General features: G+C 44.7%; 5 protein-coding genes across 5 annotated transcripts; 3 read left to right on the forward strand and 2 right to left on the reverse strand.

Moving 5' to 3' along the window:
* Window positions 1–390: 390 nt before the first annotated feature.
* H6S33_009664 (uncharacterized protein) lies at window positions 391–2048 on the forward strand (the record flags this gene model as incomplete). The annotated part of the gene is made up of 6 exons (XM_044841084.1): window positions 391–519; window positions 584–653; window positions 714–862; window positions 920–1325; window positions 1379–1987; window positions 2044–2048. 6 exons carry the CDS (start codon window positions 391–393, stop codon window positions 2046–2048), a joined length of 1368 nt encoding a protein of 455 aa, XP_044698479.1.
* Window positions 2049–8265: 6217 nt separating this feature from the next.
* H6S33_009665 (uncharacterized protein) lies at window positions 8266–9019 on the reverse strand (the record flags this gene model as incomplete). Its single annotated transcript, XM_044841085.1, has 5 exons — window positions 8266–8306; window positions 8370–8676; window positions 8736–8810; window positions 8875–8913; window positions 8978–9019. 5 exons carry the CDS (start codon window positions 9017–9019, stop codon window positions 8266–8268), a joined length of 504 nt encoding a protein of 167 aa, XP_044698480.1.
* A 719-nt stretch (window positions 9020–9738) lies between these two features.
* On the forward strand, window positions 9739–10280 carry H6S33_009666 (uncharacterized protein; the record flags this gene model as incomplete). The annotated part of the gene is made up of 3 exons (XM_044841087.1): window positions 9739–9810; window positions 9884–10123; window positions 10224–10280. 3 exons carry the CDS (start codon window positions 9739–9741, stop codon window positions 10278–10280), a joined length of 369 nt encoding a protein of 122 aa, XP_044698481.1.
* Window positions 10281–11766: 1486 nt separating this feature from the next.
* On the reverse strand, window positions 11767–12322 carry H6S33_009667 (uncharacterized protein; the record flags this gene model as incomplete). The annotated part of the gene is made up of 2 exons (XM_044841088.1): window positions 11767–12004; window positions 12165–12322. 2 exons carry the CDS (start codon window positions 12320–12322, stop codon window positions 11767–11769), a joined length of 396 nt encoding a protein of 131 aa, XP_044698482.1.
* A 1881-nt stretch (window positions 12323–14203) lies between these two features.
* On the forward strand, window positions 14204–15017 carry H6S33_009668 (uncharacterized protein; the record flags this gene model as incomplete). The annotated part of the gene is made up of 2 exons (XM_044841089.1): window positions 14204–14491; window positions 14580–15017. 2 exons carry the CDS (start codon window positions 14204–14206, stop codon window positions 15015–15017), a joined length of 726 nt encoding a protein of 241 aa, XP_044698483.1.
* Window positions 15018–15827: the final 810 nt, after the last annotated feature.

Raw genomic sequence — 15827 nt, forward strand, 5'->3', positions numbered from 1 at the left:
TGTTCCGTAATCCCCTTTCCACACACCCCACACACACACATACCACACCCCCCCCCTGTGCCTCGTAGTGAGTTTTTTTGCAACATCGCTCTCTCTGGCTAGTTGTGTTAACACTGCCATAAACATCACTACTTTGCCATAACCTTCATTCCATTTCCCTCAGTCATCAAAAGTGTCTTCTAGCGGTCGCTCATCAAAGTGCATTCTGTAGAAACCCCTTCTGTACTGCTCTCTCGTGCCACGAACCGAAAAGGGAAAAAATCACTCCTTTATCACCAGCCGTCGATTAGCTTTCATCAGCTCCAGAGTTGGTAGCTGCAGCAGTAACAGCTTCACGGACGCAAACACTGTCTTAATCAACCTTTGTTACGAGTAGAAACGTTCGAGATAATGGCCTCTTCGTCCTCGAACGTTGTCGGTGTGCACTACCGCGTAGGCAAGAAGATCGGAGAGGGATCTTTCGGTGTCATCTTTGAGGGAACAAACTTGCTAAATAACCAGCATGTTGCGATCAAGTTTGTAAGTCTTCTGGGTCTCTGATGCGTGTTGAATACGCGTTGTTTCTAACTCTTGGTGTCTGTAGGAACCGAGAAAGAGTGATGCTCCCCAGCTTAGGGATGAATACAGAACTTACAAGATACTTGTTGGCTGCCGTCAGTCTTCTCCATCGCTTCGGTCTATATTGGCTAGGATGCGTGCTGACCGGATTGCAGCGGGAATACCTAATGTTTATTACTTCGGCCAAGAGGGCCTTCACAACATACTCGTAATTGATTTGCTGGGCCCCAGTTTGGAGGATCTTTTCGACCACTGCAACAGAAGATTCTCAATCAAAACAGTCGTAATGGTGGCTAAACAAATGGTACTTCAAAACTTGCGACACATTTCGGGGATTCTGGTTTACTAATCATCCACACAGTTGTCACGAGTGCAAACAATCCACGAAAAGAACTTGATCTACCGGGATATCAAGCCTGACAACTTTCTTATTGGGAGGCCTGGATCGAAAGCGGCAAACGTCATCCACGTAGTTGATTTCGGTATGGCCAAGCAATACAGGGACCCCAAGACAAAGCAACATATCCCATACAGAGAACGTAAGAGTCTTTCTGGTACTGCTCGATACATGAGTATCAATACACATTTGGGAAGGGAACAGTCGCGACGAGATGACTTAGAAGCATTGGGACATGTTTTCATGTACTTTTTGCGAGGCGGACTGCCTTGGCAGGGGCTGAAGGCTGCGACCAATAAACAGAAGTACGAGAAAATTGGCGAAAAGAAACAGACGACCGCAATCAAAGATCTTTGCGAAAGTTTCCCAGGTATGTTCTTGTCTCTCCCGGACCGCCCCGTGTCGCTAATGTGTATTGTTTAGATGAGTTCAACCAATACTTGACCTACGTGAGGAACCTCGGATTCGAGGACACGCCCGACTACGACTTGCTTCGTGAGCTATTCACGCAAGCGTTGAAGAATACGGGAGAAGTTGAGGATGGAGAGTACGATTGGATGAAGCTTAACAACGGTAAGGGCTGGGAAGCTATTTCTAAACACCCTTCCTCTCACCAATACCACCAAGCCCACAACCAGGCTCATGCCACAACAACTGGTGAACTGCGACATGTTCCTCCTGCTCAGGTTCGCCAGCCCGCTCAATTGACACCCGGCCGTTTAAACGCCCCGCATCCCCCGCCACCATCGCCAGGAAAACCGATGGGTCAGACGCGCGGCGACAGGCAAAACGCACAAGGCGTGCCGCCAACCAAACGACCGAGCGGACCTGCGGGGGGCTTAACAGCAAAACAAGCATCAACGCCAACAGCGAGCACGCAAGCCCAGTTCCAGGCGTCGAACCCGACTTTGCAACCGGCAGCGAGAAACCAGTCGCCCCAGGTTGTGAGCCAGTCGCCTCAACCGAGAAACAGTCAGCAGGAGCCAACTAAGAAAACTTTCATGCAAAAGCTCTCTTCCGTTTTTTGCTGTGGTATGCCTACGCGATGTCTATTTTGGTTTATACATTACTAACGTTTGTTGTTATAGGTTGAATAATTCGTCTTTGATTGCTTACACTTGTTTTTATTCTTCCAGAAACTGTTTAATATTATCCCTTTTATATCCTCATGGCGTGTTTCCTTTCTCTACTTTCCTTGATACACTACGCCCCTTCATCCAAGGGGACATTTCGACGATGCTACGACCAAAACTGGATGATAGCAGCATGTGGGGAGGTAAAGGGGAAGAGGGGAGGTGCAGGGTAGTAGGAATTTAAATATGCTTGTGGTCGGTATAGAGGCGATGGGCTGTCATGGACACTTAGGGGGTCTGGGCGGCGGAGAGTTTATGAAAGTGTCGATTCGGAGCATATCTTCTTTTTCGAGGCGTTGCCCTATCTTTGCGAAAACGATAAAACAAAAAAGAACTTTTTTTTCTTACAGGTGTTTTGCTTTTTTGTGCAATTTGCTGGAGGGGTCGGTATTTTTTCTGATTTTGCATTTGTCCTTCTTACCTTTTTGTTTCATATATTAGTATTTCTCAGTGCTTCTTCTACTATTACTACTACTACTGCTAGTTCTTCTACTTGGCTTTTCTTGCGGCTATCAGCGTGGTCTTTTGGTTACTGTGGTGTGTGTCTGTAAGGGTTTCCGGCGAAGTGCTAGATATTGTTTTTGTTGTCGGTCTGCTTGCTTTCTTTTAATCATTTCTTTAAGTCCGTATCTATCAACCAGATGAGATGGAGATGACCATTTCCACCTCGATAATGTTCTTTTTATGCATTGGAGTGAGTGAGTGGATGTATTTTTTTGTTTTCATATTTTTTATGCATTTTCCTTTTGTCATATTTCTTTTTTTTTTTTTCGAGAGATGAGAAAAAAAAAGCGAGAGCGTCCGCTCTTTTTTACCCTTTCCGACCTTTGCTTCTTCTTGAGTGATTTCAGTGATGGCGGTTACAGTTACGGAGGCGGCAGCCACCACTAGGGGGTTGAGTGGGTGAGAGTGGGTGGTGTAGAGTAGAGCGTAGAACGAAGGAATTTCACGGTACCTACATGTATGTACGTAGTCTAATGGAGGTATAGTTTTGTCTTTATCATATGCCCATAAATTGTGAGGAAGCATGTAGTAGGGAAAGGCCATGCGGGTTGAAGATTTGACATGCGAGAACGACGAGATCTGCGGAATGGTCATGCCGCATTTGGATCACGTGCGCCTACTTATTATCGTTTCTCTCGCGGACGCCGTGGAGGACTTTTAATTAATTCTCTTTTGTGGCTGGGGGTTTGGGTCTGATTGCCATGGTAATGATCAGCCCAAGGTGTTGGTTGAAGGCTTGGTTGGCGGGCATGGGATCTCTGCTTCGGAATTTTTATTTAGAAGTGGGCTGTCCAGCAGTACTTACAGGCTTAGGTATTTGTGTAATATTTCTACCGGGAGTCAATCTCCTGTATGTTTGTCTTCCTTGCAGTATTTATCGATGTTCTCTCCGAGGACGGAATTTTACTTGTATTGAAGGTATCATAAGTCTCTCAGCGCTCCCCGCAATAAAAACTTAATAGAGAGTGGTAAACCCTAGGCAGTTATATGTTAGAGCGGTATCAATATATGCACTGTTGCGGGTACATATGTCTGCCTACCGGAGACGGTCGTACGACCATACACACGAACGGGGAAAAGTGAGGATTCATCTACCATAGGCTGCAGAACGCCATGGCGTGGTTCCACATGCAGAGAGCCCTTGCTCTAAAGAGAGTGGGGGCCGAGATGAATTGCTTTTCTGCAGTGCTTATTTATTATGAGTAAGGCTGCTGAAAATTCCGTGACCGACTCGACCCAAATAACGAAATCACGACTTTTCGCACTGCCTCGCCTCTATAATGTTTTTTTAGTACTTCATTCGCTCTATGGTAATTCGTATCGTAGCAAACATTAGTGCAGCTAGTACAGTACTAGCAGATGCTTGGAGGCTCACAAGGTTGATGTCATTTTAGAGGGCACTTCTGATCGGCCTTATAATTAAGCCTCGAGAATAACTCTCTCCAATGATAATAATCCTGTTGTTTTGTTATGATCATTAGCTGTATGGTTAATTACCACTCACAAATCACAGCAAGGGCTAGACCTGTAACTTTTAAACTGGCTAGTCTTATATGAACGTATTGCATAGAGCAATTCAAACTGTCTAGGAGTCCGCATGAAATTCTCCGTTAGTGAAACCAATAGAGAGTCATGCATACATGTATATACGGAACCAAAAAGGCTAATAAACATTATCCGTTGACCTTAATAGTACTGCTGCAGTACTAGCTCGCCGAATTGTCGGGTTCGATGGAATTTAACTCGCGGGTTTCGTCGTCTGACAATGCACAATGACTCAAGACAGGTATGTCTCTACACTCAGTGATAATATTTAGTATCGGTTTATTTTGAATCTCCAGATAGAATATTTAACCCACCAGAATGATAAGCGCTTGAAGAGGTTGGGGGAGCATTGTTGGGTTTAGTTTGTTGGCTGGTTGTTGAGGAAACTCTAATTCTTCTATATAGTGGGTACGTATATCTTCCCATACCTACAATGTGTCTTTACCTGTCACAAAGTGACATCACTAGTATCCTCCACAGTGTCCTGTAGTCAAAAGATACATGTCTACATTGTACCGTTCCTCATGCGCACAGTGCTAATAATTAGACTCTTCCCGACAAAGGAACATCTGCAATAATGAAACGGTTAGCAGAGGGTATACCGTTCTCTGTGCGCTAATATATTACAATAGTTCTTTGTGTCGCCAAATTCCTCTGGGATTTCCACTCCGCGTTCACAATAATGCCATTAAAAGACGGTAGGGATCCTTTAAAATACGATGTAGATTCTGTACCCATAAAACTGTGCTGGGACTACATGTATGTAGCCAATGTAAAAGGGCATGTTGGTTACTAAGACTCTCATTCATAGAATATCACTCGAACAAATATTTGATATTGTTATAATAGATACCTTACCGTCGACACGCATACAATTTTGAGCCTTATTCAGTCGGCTTAACCAGAACGTAGGCTTACAATAGTCTTATCAGAACAAAAATCCTTTTCTAAGCCTTATTTCATCCTTAAAACATGCTTAAATAACACTTACCTGAACCTTATTGTATTCATAAAGCTATTGTGAGCCTACGTTCTAGATAAGCCTACCCAATAAGGCTCAAAATTTTATGCGTGTCGACGGTAAGGTATACAATCATAAGATTCATCGCGCTTTCTTTTCTCTTCATGGTCACTTGATACAATCAAATTAATATCGTGCCCTAATAGTGGACCTCGTTTGAGAATAAAGGCCATAGCCATGACCAGATCAAGACTCCCCTCGGCCAATTCCGTAAATCTCTTGAGCTCCAACTAGAATCACCCACCAAAAACCCACTACCGAAGTAACAGGAGAAAAGTCCCCTCTTTGTTTCTCCTTAAAACGAAGAGTGGCTATACAACCCCGAAAGAAGTGCAAGGCCGTGAGGAGAAGAGAGCCAAAGACGTGGCCATCCTTCGGCCGCGTGCACTGCAGCTCGCCCAAGGCTACGGTTACCATCGACTAACTCAGGCTTTACCAGAGGAGGTGGAGAGGCCGTATCTAGGGCGGGGGGTCGTGCCAAAAGCTGATCTTTCTTATAAATGGTTGATTTGGGTAGATATAGGGTATACCCTAAGGTCTATATTAGTAGGACTTTGATGATGGTTTAAATTTGCCGTATATACGTATGCCTTGGTTTAAATCGTTTTGTTATAAATATATTGTTTTGGGGGGTGTATATAAAATGAACAAAAAGTACTGCAGCCGGTGATTAAATCCAGCTACTACTCCCACCCCTGGCTTGAACCCAGGACCTTCTGTCATCCTGAGCACAAACACTCGGTGTCTAACCTGACGAGTAGTCTAACCGGTAGACCACTCGCCCTCGTTTGATATTACCTGGAAGTGATAGATAATACAATCTGTGCCAAGACGAAACGGAACACCTAACCCTGTTCATGATAACCAACTCAGCAGCTAGCTCCGAGGTACTACTTGTATTGTAACTGATTCTATAGCTCGCCCTCGTACACGCACTTTACGACCAATAGTTTATGCAGAGAGGCCGGGTATGCTCTAGGGCCTGGGTACCTAAATTAGTAGGGCTTTGATGGTGGGTTGCATTTTCTGAGTACTGTTTTATAATTTAACGTTATAACGATACTTTATTTCTTAATTTGTGTGAACAATTTTTACTGACAATCGTTTTTTTTGGCGTGTATACTAAATTAAAAAAAGAACAAAAAGTACTGTCACCGGGAATTAAATCTAGTTACTCCTCCCCACCCGTAATTTGAACTCGGGACCTTCCTTGGTGGATCAATCAATCAATCAATCAACCTAGCTAGGAACTTTCCAAGCCCAGAGAACAAACAATTGGTGTCTCGCTTAGTGTGGTCCATGAGCCGGCTTGAGTCGAGCCGGCATATAAGCTCGAGCCGGCTCGGCTCGTGGGAGGCAGAGGCTCGCAAGGCTCGAGCTTTGGTGACAGGCTCGTAAACTGGCTCGAGCCTGTGATCAACGATATAAAAAACAGGTTATCCGTACAGCAAGTGTAGTAAAATGGCAGATATAAGCTTCATTTCATGGAGTAATACCGTGAAAAAAATGAATTATTTAAGTGAACACTCTAGTGGGTAGAAATCCCCTTTTTACTTCCTTTATGGCTCCTAGAGCCTAGTTCAGAGTGAGCAAACTGAGCTTGAGCTAAGGCTCGAGCCTAAACTCGAGCCTTAGAGAAAACGGCTCAAGCCGGCTCAGGCTCGCTTGAGGGTGAGGCTCACTGGGCTCAAGCCGGGCCGGCTCATGGATCACACTAGTCTCACTTGATTAAAGTCGCAGCTCAAATATTATAATAACAGTGGTTATGAAGAAGGGCCAGGTAGAGTTTCTAAAATCTCAAGAAAAATATATATGCAATTAATGAATTAAACAAAAACAAAAAAAGAAATTTATGCATCATATTGTATCACTCGGGCCTTCTAGTACCCACGTTTGTGTCATAATCAAGGACCAGAGCAGTTAGTCATACCGACCTCGTACAACGTTTAAGTAAGATGAATTCAGGAGTTACTGTAATTAATAGTACCTGTTAGAGCTGCTCTGCGCTAGATTGTTGATAATGTTGCCGTCGAGACTAAATTATGGAGAAGGTCTTGCCTATAGCCTACCCCATTTGTCGTTCTATGTAGTAGTAACATAACACATGCCATTGGATCTAGAACTGATTACGGCGACAAGTTAATTAGTTCCTTGTGTAAGGGCTAGAACCTTCGACATTTATACGTTTATTGTCCGGAGAGTCCATCGATATCCGGATCATCAGGCTGTCAAGTTTAAGTTTGGGGGTAGGTCCAGGCGGTTGGTAACCTAATTAAACTAGTTCTTCCAGGTCGTATAACATTATACATAGCAAATGAGTTAACACGGAAATGCTGTATAACATATATCATGATCATTGACCTCAATTTGTATATATGCCGAAGTATATGTGTAGATTAGTAATTACCACCTCAGCTGAGCTTTTATGAACAACAAAATTGGCCTCCACGTTCGAATTTTAATAACCCGATCTACTTAAGTAATTAACCTTAAGCTTATGCCATGTAATCAAAATGGCATGCTGTTACTCAAGAGCGACTGAATTCGGTTGATCAACCTACTCAAGTAACCAGATGAAAGGCAATTCACCTAAATGCTTTGAGAATGATATCAATAAACATTCAAGTGAAACGCATTCCTAAACACTCAAGGGTGTATTTAGCTTGGTAAAGGGGTTGTGAATGTGCTCAAGTACGTAATTGCAGAGCGATGATCATGTTTACATGTAAACCCTGGGACCAAATTCGTGTAAGCAAGTATATTTTTCCTTGCACATAAATGGAGTGTTTCGCATTTAGTTATGGCAGCTATCGGACCCCATTTTGGGATTATGACGGCATAACCTCGGCCGCATGCACACCCGCATTACAGCTGGCTACGTACATAACTTAGTAGTAGCATCTATATAACCCAGGTATATAGAATAAATCCCTTAATTGGGCAGTCACCCGTGTATATATTGCGCCACTCAGCTTATGAGATCGCACATCTCTGATAATGTAGTTATTTCTGCGAATAAATAAGTTGTAAATATATCACCAAGTAAAAAAACGCCACATTGAATCAAAAGCAAACATCTCGATTCTCCCTATCAACAAGCAGACCTTTTAAACAGCGATCCAGATAACAGAAATAACCACATCCATTCCTATAAATCTAAATGTTAACCCTGATCCAATCTTTATGAAAGACTCTTTCACTACGATCTTACCTTTGGTTTCGTACTTGAAGCTCCACATGCCATCCCTCTCGTTATTCCAGTAGGCCCCACAAGCACTGTGCATTCCCCTCCTTCCCACACCTGCGCTGCTGTCGGAGCCCCCACGCCCAGAGACCAATTCACTGCCGGCATTATCTGCATCGCCAGTGCCCGTGCTGGTGGAAGGAAGAGCCTGACGTGAAGTCAAGTGCTGAATGATGGTAGAGTTTACAGCGAACTTAAAAGGCGACGACGATGATGTGGAGGATACTGCAGACGAGGGAACGGACTCCGAGATCAATGCACGGAGTATATGGTTCTATAGAGCGCTGCTTTAGTATTCGTACATTGACTTCGAACGAATCCGAGGGTTAATACAATGATGGAAGTATTCCAGGACTCGGTCCGTGAGTGCTCGTAGGCCTCAACTTTCTCTAGGGCGGCGAAACAAGCCTTGTTTAATTAGTCTCAGCTCTAGATATCTTATTAATGGGAAGCTATTCGTGGTGGTACACACATCGTTGCATATTTGTCTCAACCTGGTTGTCGGTACAGGCTGTGGGAATTACTAGCATTAGCTTTCGAGATTTTAGTTTCATGTTTCAATTTTGAGAGCTTACAGGAGTAGCATTTGAGAGATTCGGGAACTTGGGATCTGACATTGTCGCAGAGATATTGGTATTATGTATAAAAAAGCGTGGTGTTTTGAAGTGGACCTGAACGACAACTGTTCGAAGTTGGAGGGGTAAACAACACTGATAGCTCGTGTGGGGCGGTAAGAGAGCCCTGTTCCTGGTCTTCAAGTGACGAGTTGTTCACCTAGGTTAAGAACACCACATCACACCGCGATCTATCTATTGGAAAGGCTATTTTTTTTTCTAATTGGGTGTTTTAACAATAATGACCCCACCGACAGTCTCTCATTGGGCGCTTTCCTCTGCTCTCCCTGTACGGTGCTCCTATATTCCCTCTTATTGGCCCCCCTCCTAGTGTCCCGCTTCGGCGCACCAGGAAGCGGAGAGCCAAGTGATTTAGCCCATGCATTCTCCCGCCCAGCCGCCATAGCCTGCCATTGCCATCCAAGTATCCAGCTGTTTTTCCGCTTCGATCGGATTTCAATAACAACTCTCCGAACAGCTTGCTCTTCAACCTGTAAAATTCTCCAAGGGACACGCGACACAGGCAGTCAAAATCTTCTCCATCCTCCTCTCTCGTGAGTGTTGCTCCCCACCTCTTTCCCTTCTGCTACACTATCTCCTCCCCTATCAGTCTCAATTAACTACCAAAGACATAGCATCTAACTGCTCTCCAATACATAATCAGATAAAAAGATTTTCCCTCTAAAGACCAAGGAACACCCTTATTCACACGAGAACGCGCCATGTCGTCCCAACCCCTCCTCCAGAGTGCCCCCGGAAAGCGCATTGCCCTTCCCACCCGTGTCGAGCCAAAGGTAAGGAACCGAAACACCACTTAATTTCCCATTTTCGTCTCTGACATGATCTGACGTTGTGTTGGTGTAACAGGTATTTTTCGCCAACGAGAGAACTTTCCTCTCATGGCTCAATTTCACCGTGATTCTAGGCAGTCTCGCAATCGGGCTGTTGAACTTTGGTGATCGGGTCGGCCGCATAAGTGCGGGACTATTCACATTTGTCGCGATGGGTGCGATGATGTACGCGCTTGCGACGTTCCATTGGAGAGCTGCGGCCATCAGAAAACGAGGACAAGGCAGCTTTGATGATCGTTTTGGGCCAACAGTTTTGGTGGGTTACTCCTCGATATCCATATATTCCAAGCAATCACCCGACAAGTTGTGGTCGGGTAGGATATTCGCGATCGGTACTAATAGAACTTTGTGCACAGGCTATCACCCTTCTCTGCGCCGTCGTTGTCAACTTTGTACTTAGAGTCTTCCTTTAAACTCGGACCACTTTAATTTGCATTGTTTTTCTGTGTATACGGACGGACAATTGATTGGTAACGGTCGCGATCGGCTGTCGTTCAATCGATAACAGAGAGATGAAGGTTTGAGAGAAATTTGGATAATATTCATTTTTTGTATTCTAGGTTGTAGTTGGGTGCTGCGCAGTGATGGATTTATGATTTTTAGCAGAGTTGTTTTTTGTTGCGTTGGGCAATTGGATTTGGGAAACCTGGGTGTTGTATCAATTGGGCTATTAATGAAACTACTTTTAACCAGCTTGTTATGACATACATACATCTATCTATTCATTAAAACTTTTCTTATCCTTATCTGCTACTATGATGGCAGGGTGAAACTCATCTCATCTCGAGTCAATTTCATTACTTACTCAGCTACATACATGTACTGACGTCGTTATAAACGGACCTATCAGCAACGTCGTCCTGTCATTCGCAGTCGGCCAGCCTGCGGCGGGCAGTCGGACCCGGAAAACTCTCATATCACACCGTGACATATCTGCCCGCCGGGCGCTCTTTACAATTCCCACCGGTCTATCCCTATAGAGCGTGTTCTATATCTCCGTGTGTGCACCCCATTCAAAAGATATACCCGGTGCCGTTGAAGGCTCCCACCTTGTTAGGCAAAATAGCTGTACTCCCAATATCCCGCACCACAGAAGGATAGAGCTCCGATCCCCCGATCGCGTGCATGCCATGCAACGTCATGCTTTGAGTCCATTGGTGGGATTGGCTGTTACTCCTTTGGCTTCACCTTCAACTGTAACAGTGACCGTGCGTATCTGCCCTATGTTATGCGTTGACCCATGAATGAATATGTATAATTGGCGGTTGATATAGAAGTTAGGCAGCTAATCAGTAAGCCGGTGAGAACTATGAGGGTTGCTAGTTACGTTGGTTGGAGGGAAATGGTGTAGGTAGATTAGGTAAGGAGGGACAAAGAGCTTGAAGGGAGCTGCCTTATTCATGTACCGACGGTCTGAGGAGTAAGTGGAGTTTAATAGAGGGTGTGATAATCTGCCGCTCACACCTCAAGGGCCTTTCAATAAGGAATGTGAGATAGCCTTTACTGTACTGGATCTTCAGGCCTACCGAGGGAAAGATTCAGGCCTCCACGGAATGGAAATAAGTAGATTTCGGTTGAATTTCGATTTCCAGGTAACACTTGAAACAGTGGTTGGAAGCAATGGCAGAGATTTGTATGGTAAAGTGCAGTAATTACTGCCTTTTTATTTCAGAGTTGAGATTTACTCGAGAGATAATTCACACCAATTCAAAAAAAGCTTTCCCCTTCCCACCGACCCGTCACTTCGTTATACAGAAAATGAAACCCATGAGAACAGAAAAATGAAATAGTAGAAAACCCCGAAAATAAAAACCCTTAGAGTGAGAGATTTCCGGAATCACAAACACACATCTGGAAGGAAGCTAAAAAGTACAATCAACCGAATCAAAAACGCCGAATCTAAGCCTTTTCACCCTCAACAGAAGAAGTGTTGGAAATGGTAGAGGCCAGTTCGGCCCCGTCATCCACGACTCCAGGGTGACGAGCCCCATGGACCCTTTCATCGTAGACAGGTTCATCAACCACTTCGAATTTGCTGGGGACAAATTGGTTCTCAATGTTGCCCATGGAGTTGGAGCGACGGCGGGGCTTGAAGGTATTGAATTCGGTGATATCGATTTCGTCTCCGTCACGACCCCTATTGAGTGCTTATTAGTAACGTTTTATTTCAAGAGTAATTTAATTAGCGTTTGGGAGTGGGATGAATTGTGGGAAAGGAGTGAATTGTGAGGGGAAACCATTTCGTGTTGTAATAAGGTGTATTGCAGGATAAATCACAGAGAGCATTGATAACATACCAATTGCCCTTACCACCACCGTTCTTCTTAGTCTTGTTGGGAGCCATGTCGACAAAGCCGGTCTTTCCAAAGTACTTGGGGATCTTGTGTTCGTCAAAGGCAGCCACGGCCTCGGGGTGGTTGTGGGGGATATCATTGGCCTTGTGAGAGCGAGTCATGATTGCGGGTGTTTGTGTAGGAGGATGAGTATGTTATTAAAAAGATTAAGTGTTATGTATTTGGGTTCGTAATAAGTATCCAGGTAAAGAGTAATGAATATGAAGTTGAGGATGGAAGATGGTTTGAGGAGAGTGTTGGTAGACTGTTCGTGGGATGAGGAGGGTCTATATATATATGTACCAAAGTGGCTTGTTAGTCGGCCAAGATTCTCCTTGAGATACACAGTATGCACGCCCCCAGTGGAATGCGGGGATGGAAAGCCACCAAGTGGAGCTCTGGGTACATGTTTTCCGGAGATGGGAAGTGCTGAAAGTGACGTCGTAATGGAAGTTATATACGCAAGGGTAAAACGGAATGAGTTTCCTGATGGTGGAATTGAAATTATTTTCGACTCACCAAAGTATTTGTTTATAAAAATCACACTGGATTGAAACTGTATGAACAAAGAATAATGAAACTCGTGCTGTTGGTGGGGATTTATATTGTGGATACATAGCGCCACCTGATGGTGGGACCACAACTTGAGTTTCTCACGCACCAGGCCACCACCTTCCTGAACATCCCTTCTCAGCCCATTGGCAATAATTGCCAAAAGGATGAGAGGTTCTTGCGTGTCGGATACCGAAATCAGTCCATGGCGGCGCCAGTCATACGGTGTTCTTTCCCTCGTTCGTTGCTCACCAAGCTCCCCCCTCCTTCGCGTCACGCAACACAGCTTGCACGAGACCTCTCCCTGCCGGTTCTTTGCTAAGACTTGCTTTGGCTAATGCGACACAACCACCCCACAATTCTCAATTCCCCTTCCCCACACTTTCATGAACCCTGCTTGCCGCACTTGCAACTAAACTCGCATCATCGGCCAAGGAATTTCATAACGACCGCGCAAGGTTAAATTGCGCGCGCAGTTAAAGCTTTGTATGTAAACGGAGACACCTAATCCGGCTCTTAGCATTGAATCTCAAAAATAAATAGAAAAAACCGTTAACAAAATTATGATATTCAGAAAAGGGTCAAGGATCGTTGATCAAAGGCCAAAAACAGGCTGATGATCAACCCCATGTTTCCCCTTTAGGTAAGTGGGTAGCTTCTTTAGGATGCACCCCAAGAGAAACCTCCCAAGATGATCATCGTCAGATGACTGGAAGCCTCCAGCTAGCCCGGTTCACTCGAGTTGAAGAAGCAACCTCTGTTGCTCCGCCTTAAACACTGCCGCGAAGGCTTGAATGACCAGTTTAAATCCGTCGAGTTTGACAAATTCCACGATACTGTTCCCAACCCCCTTTCATTGCTTTTTCAAGTATCGATCGATATCAGGTACTCTACCCACAGATATTGCATTTCTATAGGGTAATACTCTCTACCCGGGCCAATGCATCAAGAAATATCCAGAATTATCGGGTCTAATATGATCTCCAGGAGCACATACATAAATTGACCCTACAATTAGAGATACATACTGACTTGAACCTTTGCGAAAAGACTCCAGTTCAAAATCCTGATTATCTGATTGGCCGATGGGAGAATCTACACCAATCAGGTTACCGGAAAACTGAGCCCCCAAGGCACTCTAACCTACTACTGTAAAGCATTTTTTGAAGAACGAGTGATGCATCATGCCGCAAAACCGTGACAGGGATGTTGCCGTTTTTACGATCCACCTACCGGTGTCTGCCGCCGCACTTCACGTGACATGCCAAGCAACAGATGTCGTTCGTCATCGCAACCTATCCGGAAATCAAGAGACAACAGCTCCGGTACCCTTTTCGATTTACAAACACCACAACAACAACTCCCTCCCCCACGCACCGATCACTTGCATATATACAGTCGCTCGAAGAAGAAGATCCAGAACTGTTTAGGAACAAAGAAGGAAAGAAAATATGTCGTTTGACCGTCTCCCCTCTCTCGAGGCCCAGCCTACGACATCTCGGTCAACGGGGTACTCCGACTCCCCAGAGTTTGACCGCCTCACGACCCAGCTTTCCTCGAAGTTGTTTAAACTTACGAGTAATATCTCGACGTTGAACCGCGAGCTGAGTTTGGTTGGTACGAAAAGAGATAGCGAGAACCTTAGGGAGAGAGTTAAGAAGCTTCTCGATGAGACAAGGGAGGGCTTTAAAGCGGTTGGGGAGGGGGTGAAGAGAGTACAGAACTGGGAGGACTGTTCTGTAAGTTATACGATTATATCTCTACGATGGGCGCCATGTCGGTTTGCTTTCGGAAGGACATTGTGCTGATATAAGCGTGGTGATATAGCCATCACAACGATATACCCAAGAAAAGCTTTCCCGTGGGATGACATCTGCCCTTACAGACTTCCAGGGAATTCAAAGGCTGTCTGCTGAGAAGACCAGACAATACGTGACTGCAGCACGACAGGCACAGGGCCATATCAATGATGATGGAATGCCCATAGATGATCTATCCTATTCTCCAAAGTCAGGGCCGGGCCAGCAGCAGGTTCAGGTGCCACTTGTTCAGCAGCAAATGGCGCTCGCCGAACAGAGCGAGGTTGACTTCCAAGAGGGGTTGATTCAGGAGCGAGAGCAAGAAATTCGAGGCATCGAGCAGGGTATCACAGAACTGAATGAGATCTTCAGGGATCTGGGAACTATGGTCACAGAACAAGGGGTCATGATTGACAACATTGAGCAGAACGTCAGTAATGCGGCGACTAGCACAAAGGCGGCGTGAGTATTCCTCCATCAGGATTATGTGACCGCAAAAGGTGATTGAAATACTAACGTATCTCGCTCGTGTAACAGTGATCGGGAATTGACTACTGCGGCAAGGTACCAAAAAGGCGCCAGAAATAGAGCTTGCTGCTTGCTATTGATCTTGGCTATTATATTGACCGTTATTATATTGGCTGTTAGTATCACAATCACTCAGTATTTATACATTCTAACATGGGTGCTGTAGATATTCCTCGGATGATACCGTCTATTTATATATTCCCTTTCATTGCGTTGTTGGTATATGTATGTTGGACGGTGTTACGCTTGTGCTTATTCATCACTTTTCGTTTGTCTTTTTCTTCAGCTCCTAATTCAGTGTTTTGGGAAGGGAATCGTTGCGGGCTTTGTTTTTATTTTTCATCCAGGAAGGAACTTGGATTGCGTTCAAGCATGCTATTACCTTTTTCTTTTATCTTTCCGTACGAATCAATATTGGTGAAGGGTAGTGAGATTAATAACTAGATGTCTTTCCCGCCATCCTATGATGCAAGCAGCAAGTGTACTCATTTGAGGTTGAGCTCTGTCTAGAACCAAGCGAGATGTGGTAGTTTTTTTTTTTCGTAAAGGTCAGTGCGGGTTTCCGAACCTGAGCTAAAATGGAGTTTCTAGAACTACATGTACGCTTGGCCCATATCATATATCCTTATCTCACTGAGGTTAGGTTTAATTTGTGAGTCAGCTAAACGAGTGAGCGGTTATGATACCACGCTTCTGTGTGGTTGGTTTCTTATCTGTGTGGGTGGGTGAAAATGTGTAGGTAGCAGCC

The sequence above is a fragment of the Morchella sextelata genome (genome assembly GCF_020137385.1).
Source record: "Morchella sextelata strain SCLS chromosome Unknown scls_3, whole genome shotgun sequence".
NCBI classification, from domain to species: domain Eukaryota; kingdom Fungi; phylum Ascomycota; class Pezizomycetes; order Pezizales; family Morchellaceae; genus Morchella; species Morchella sextelata.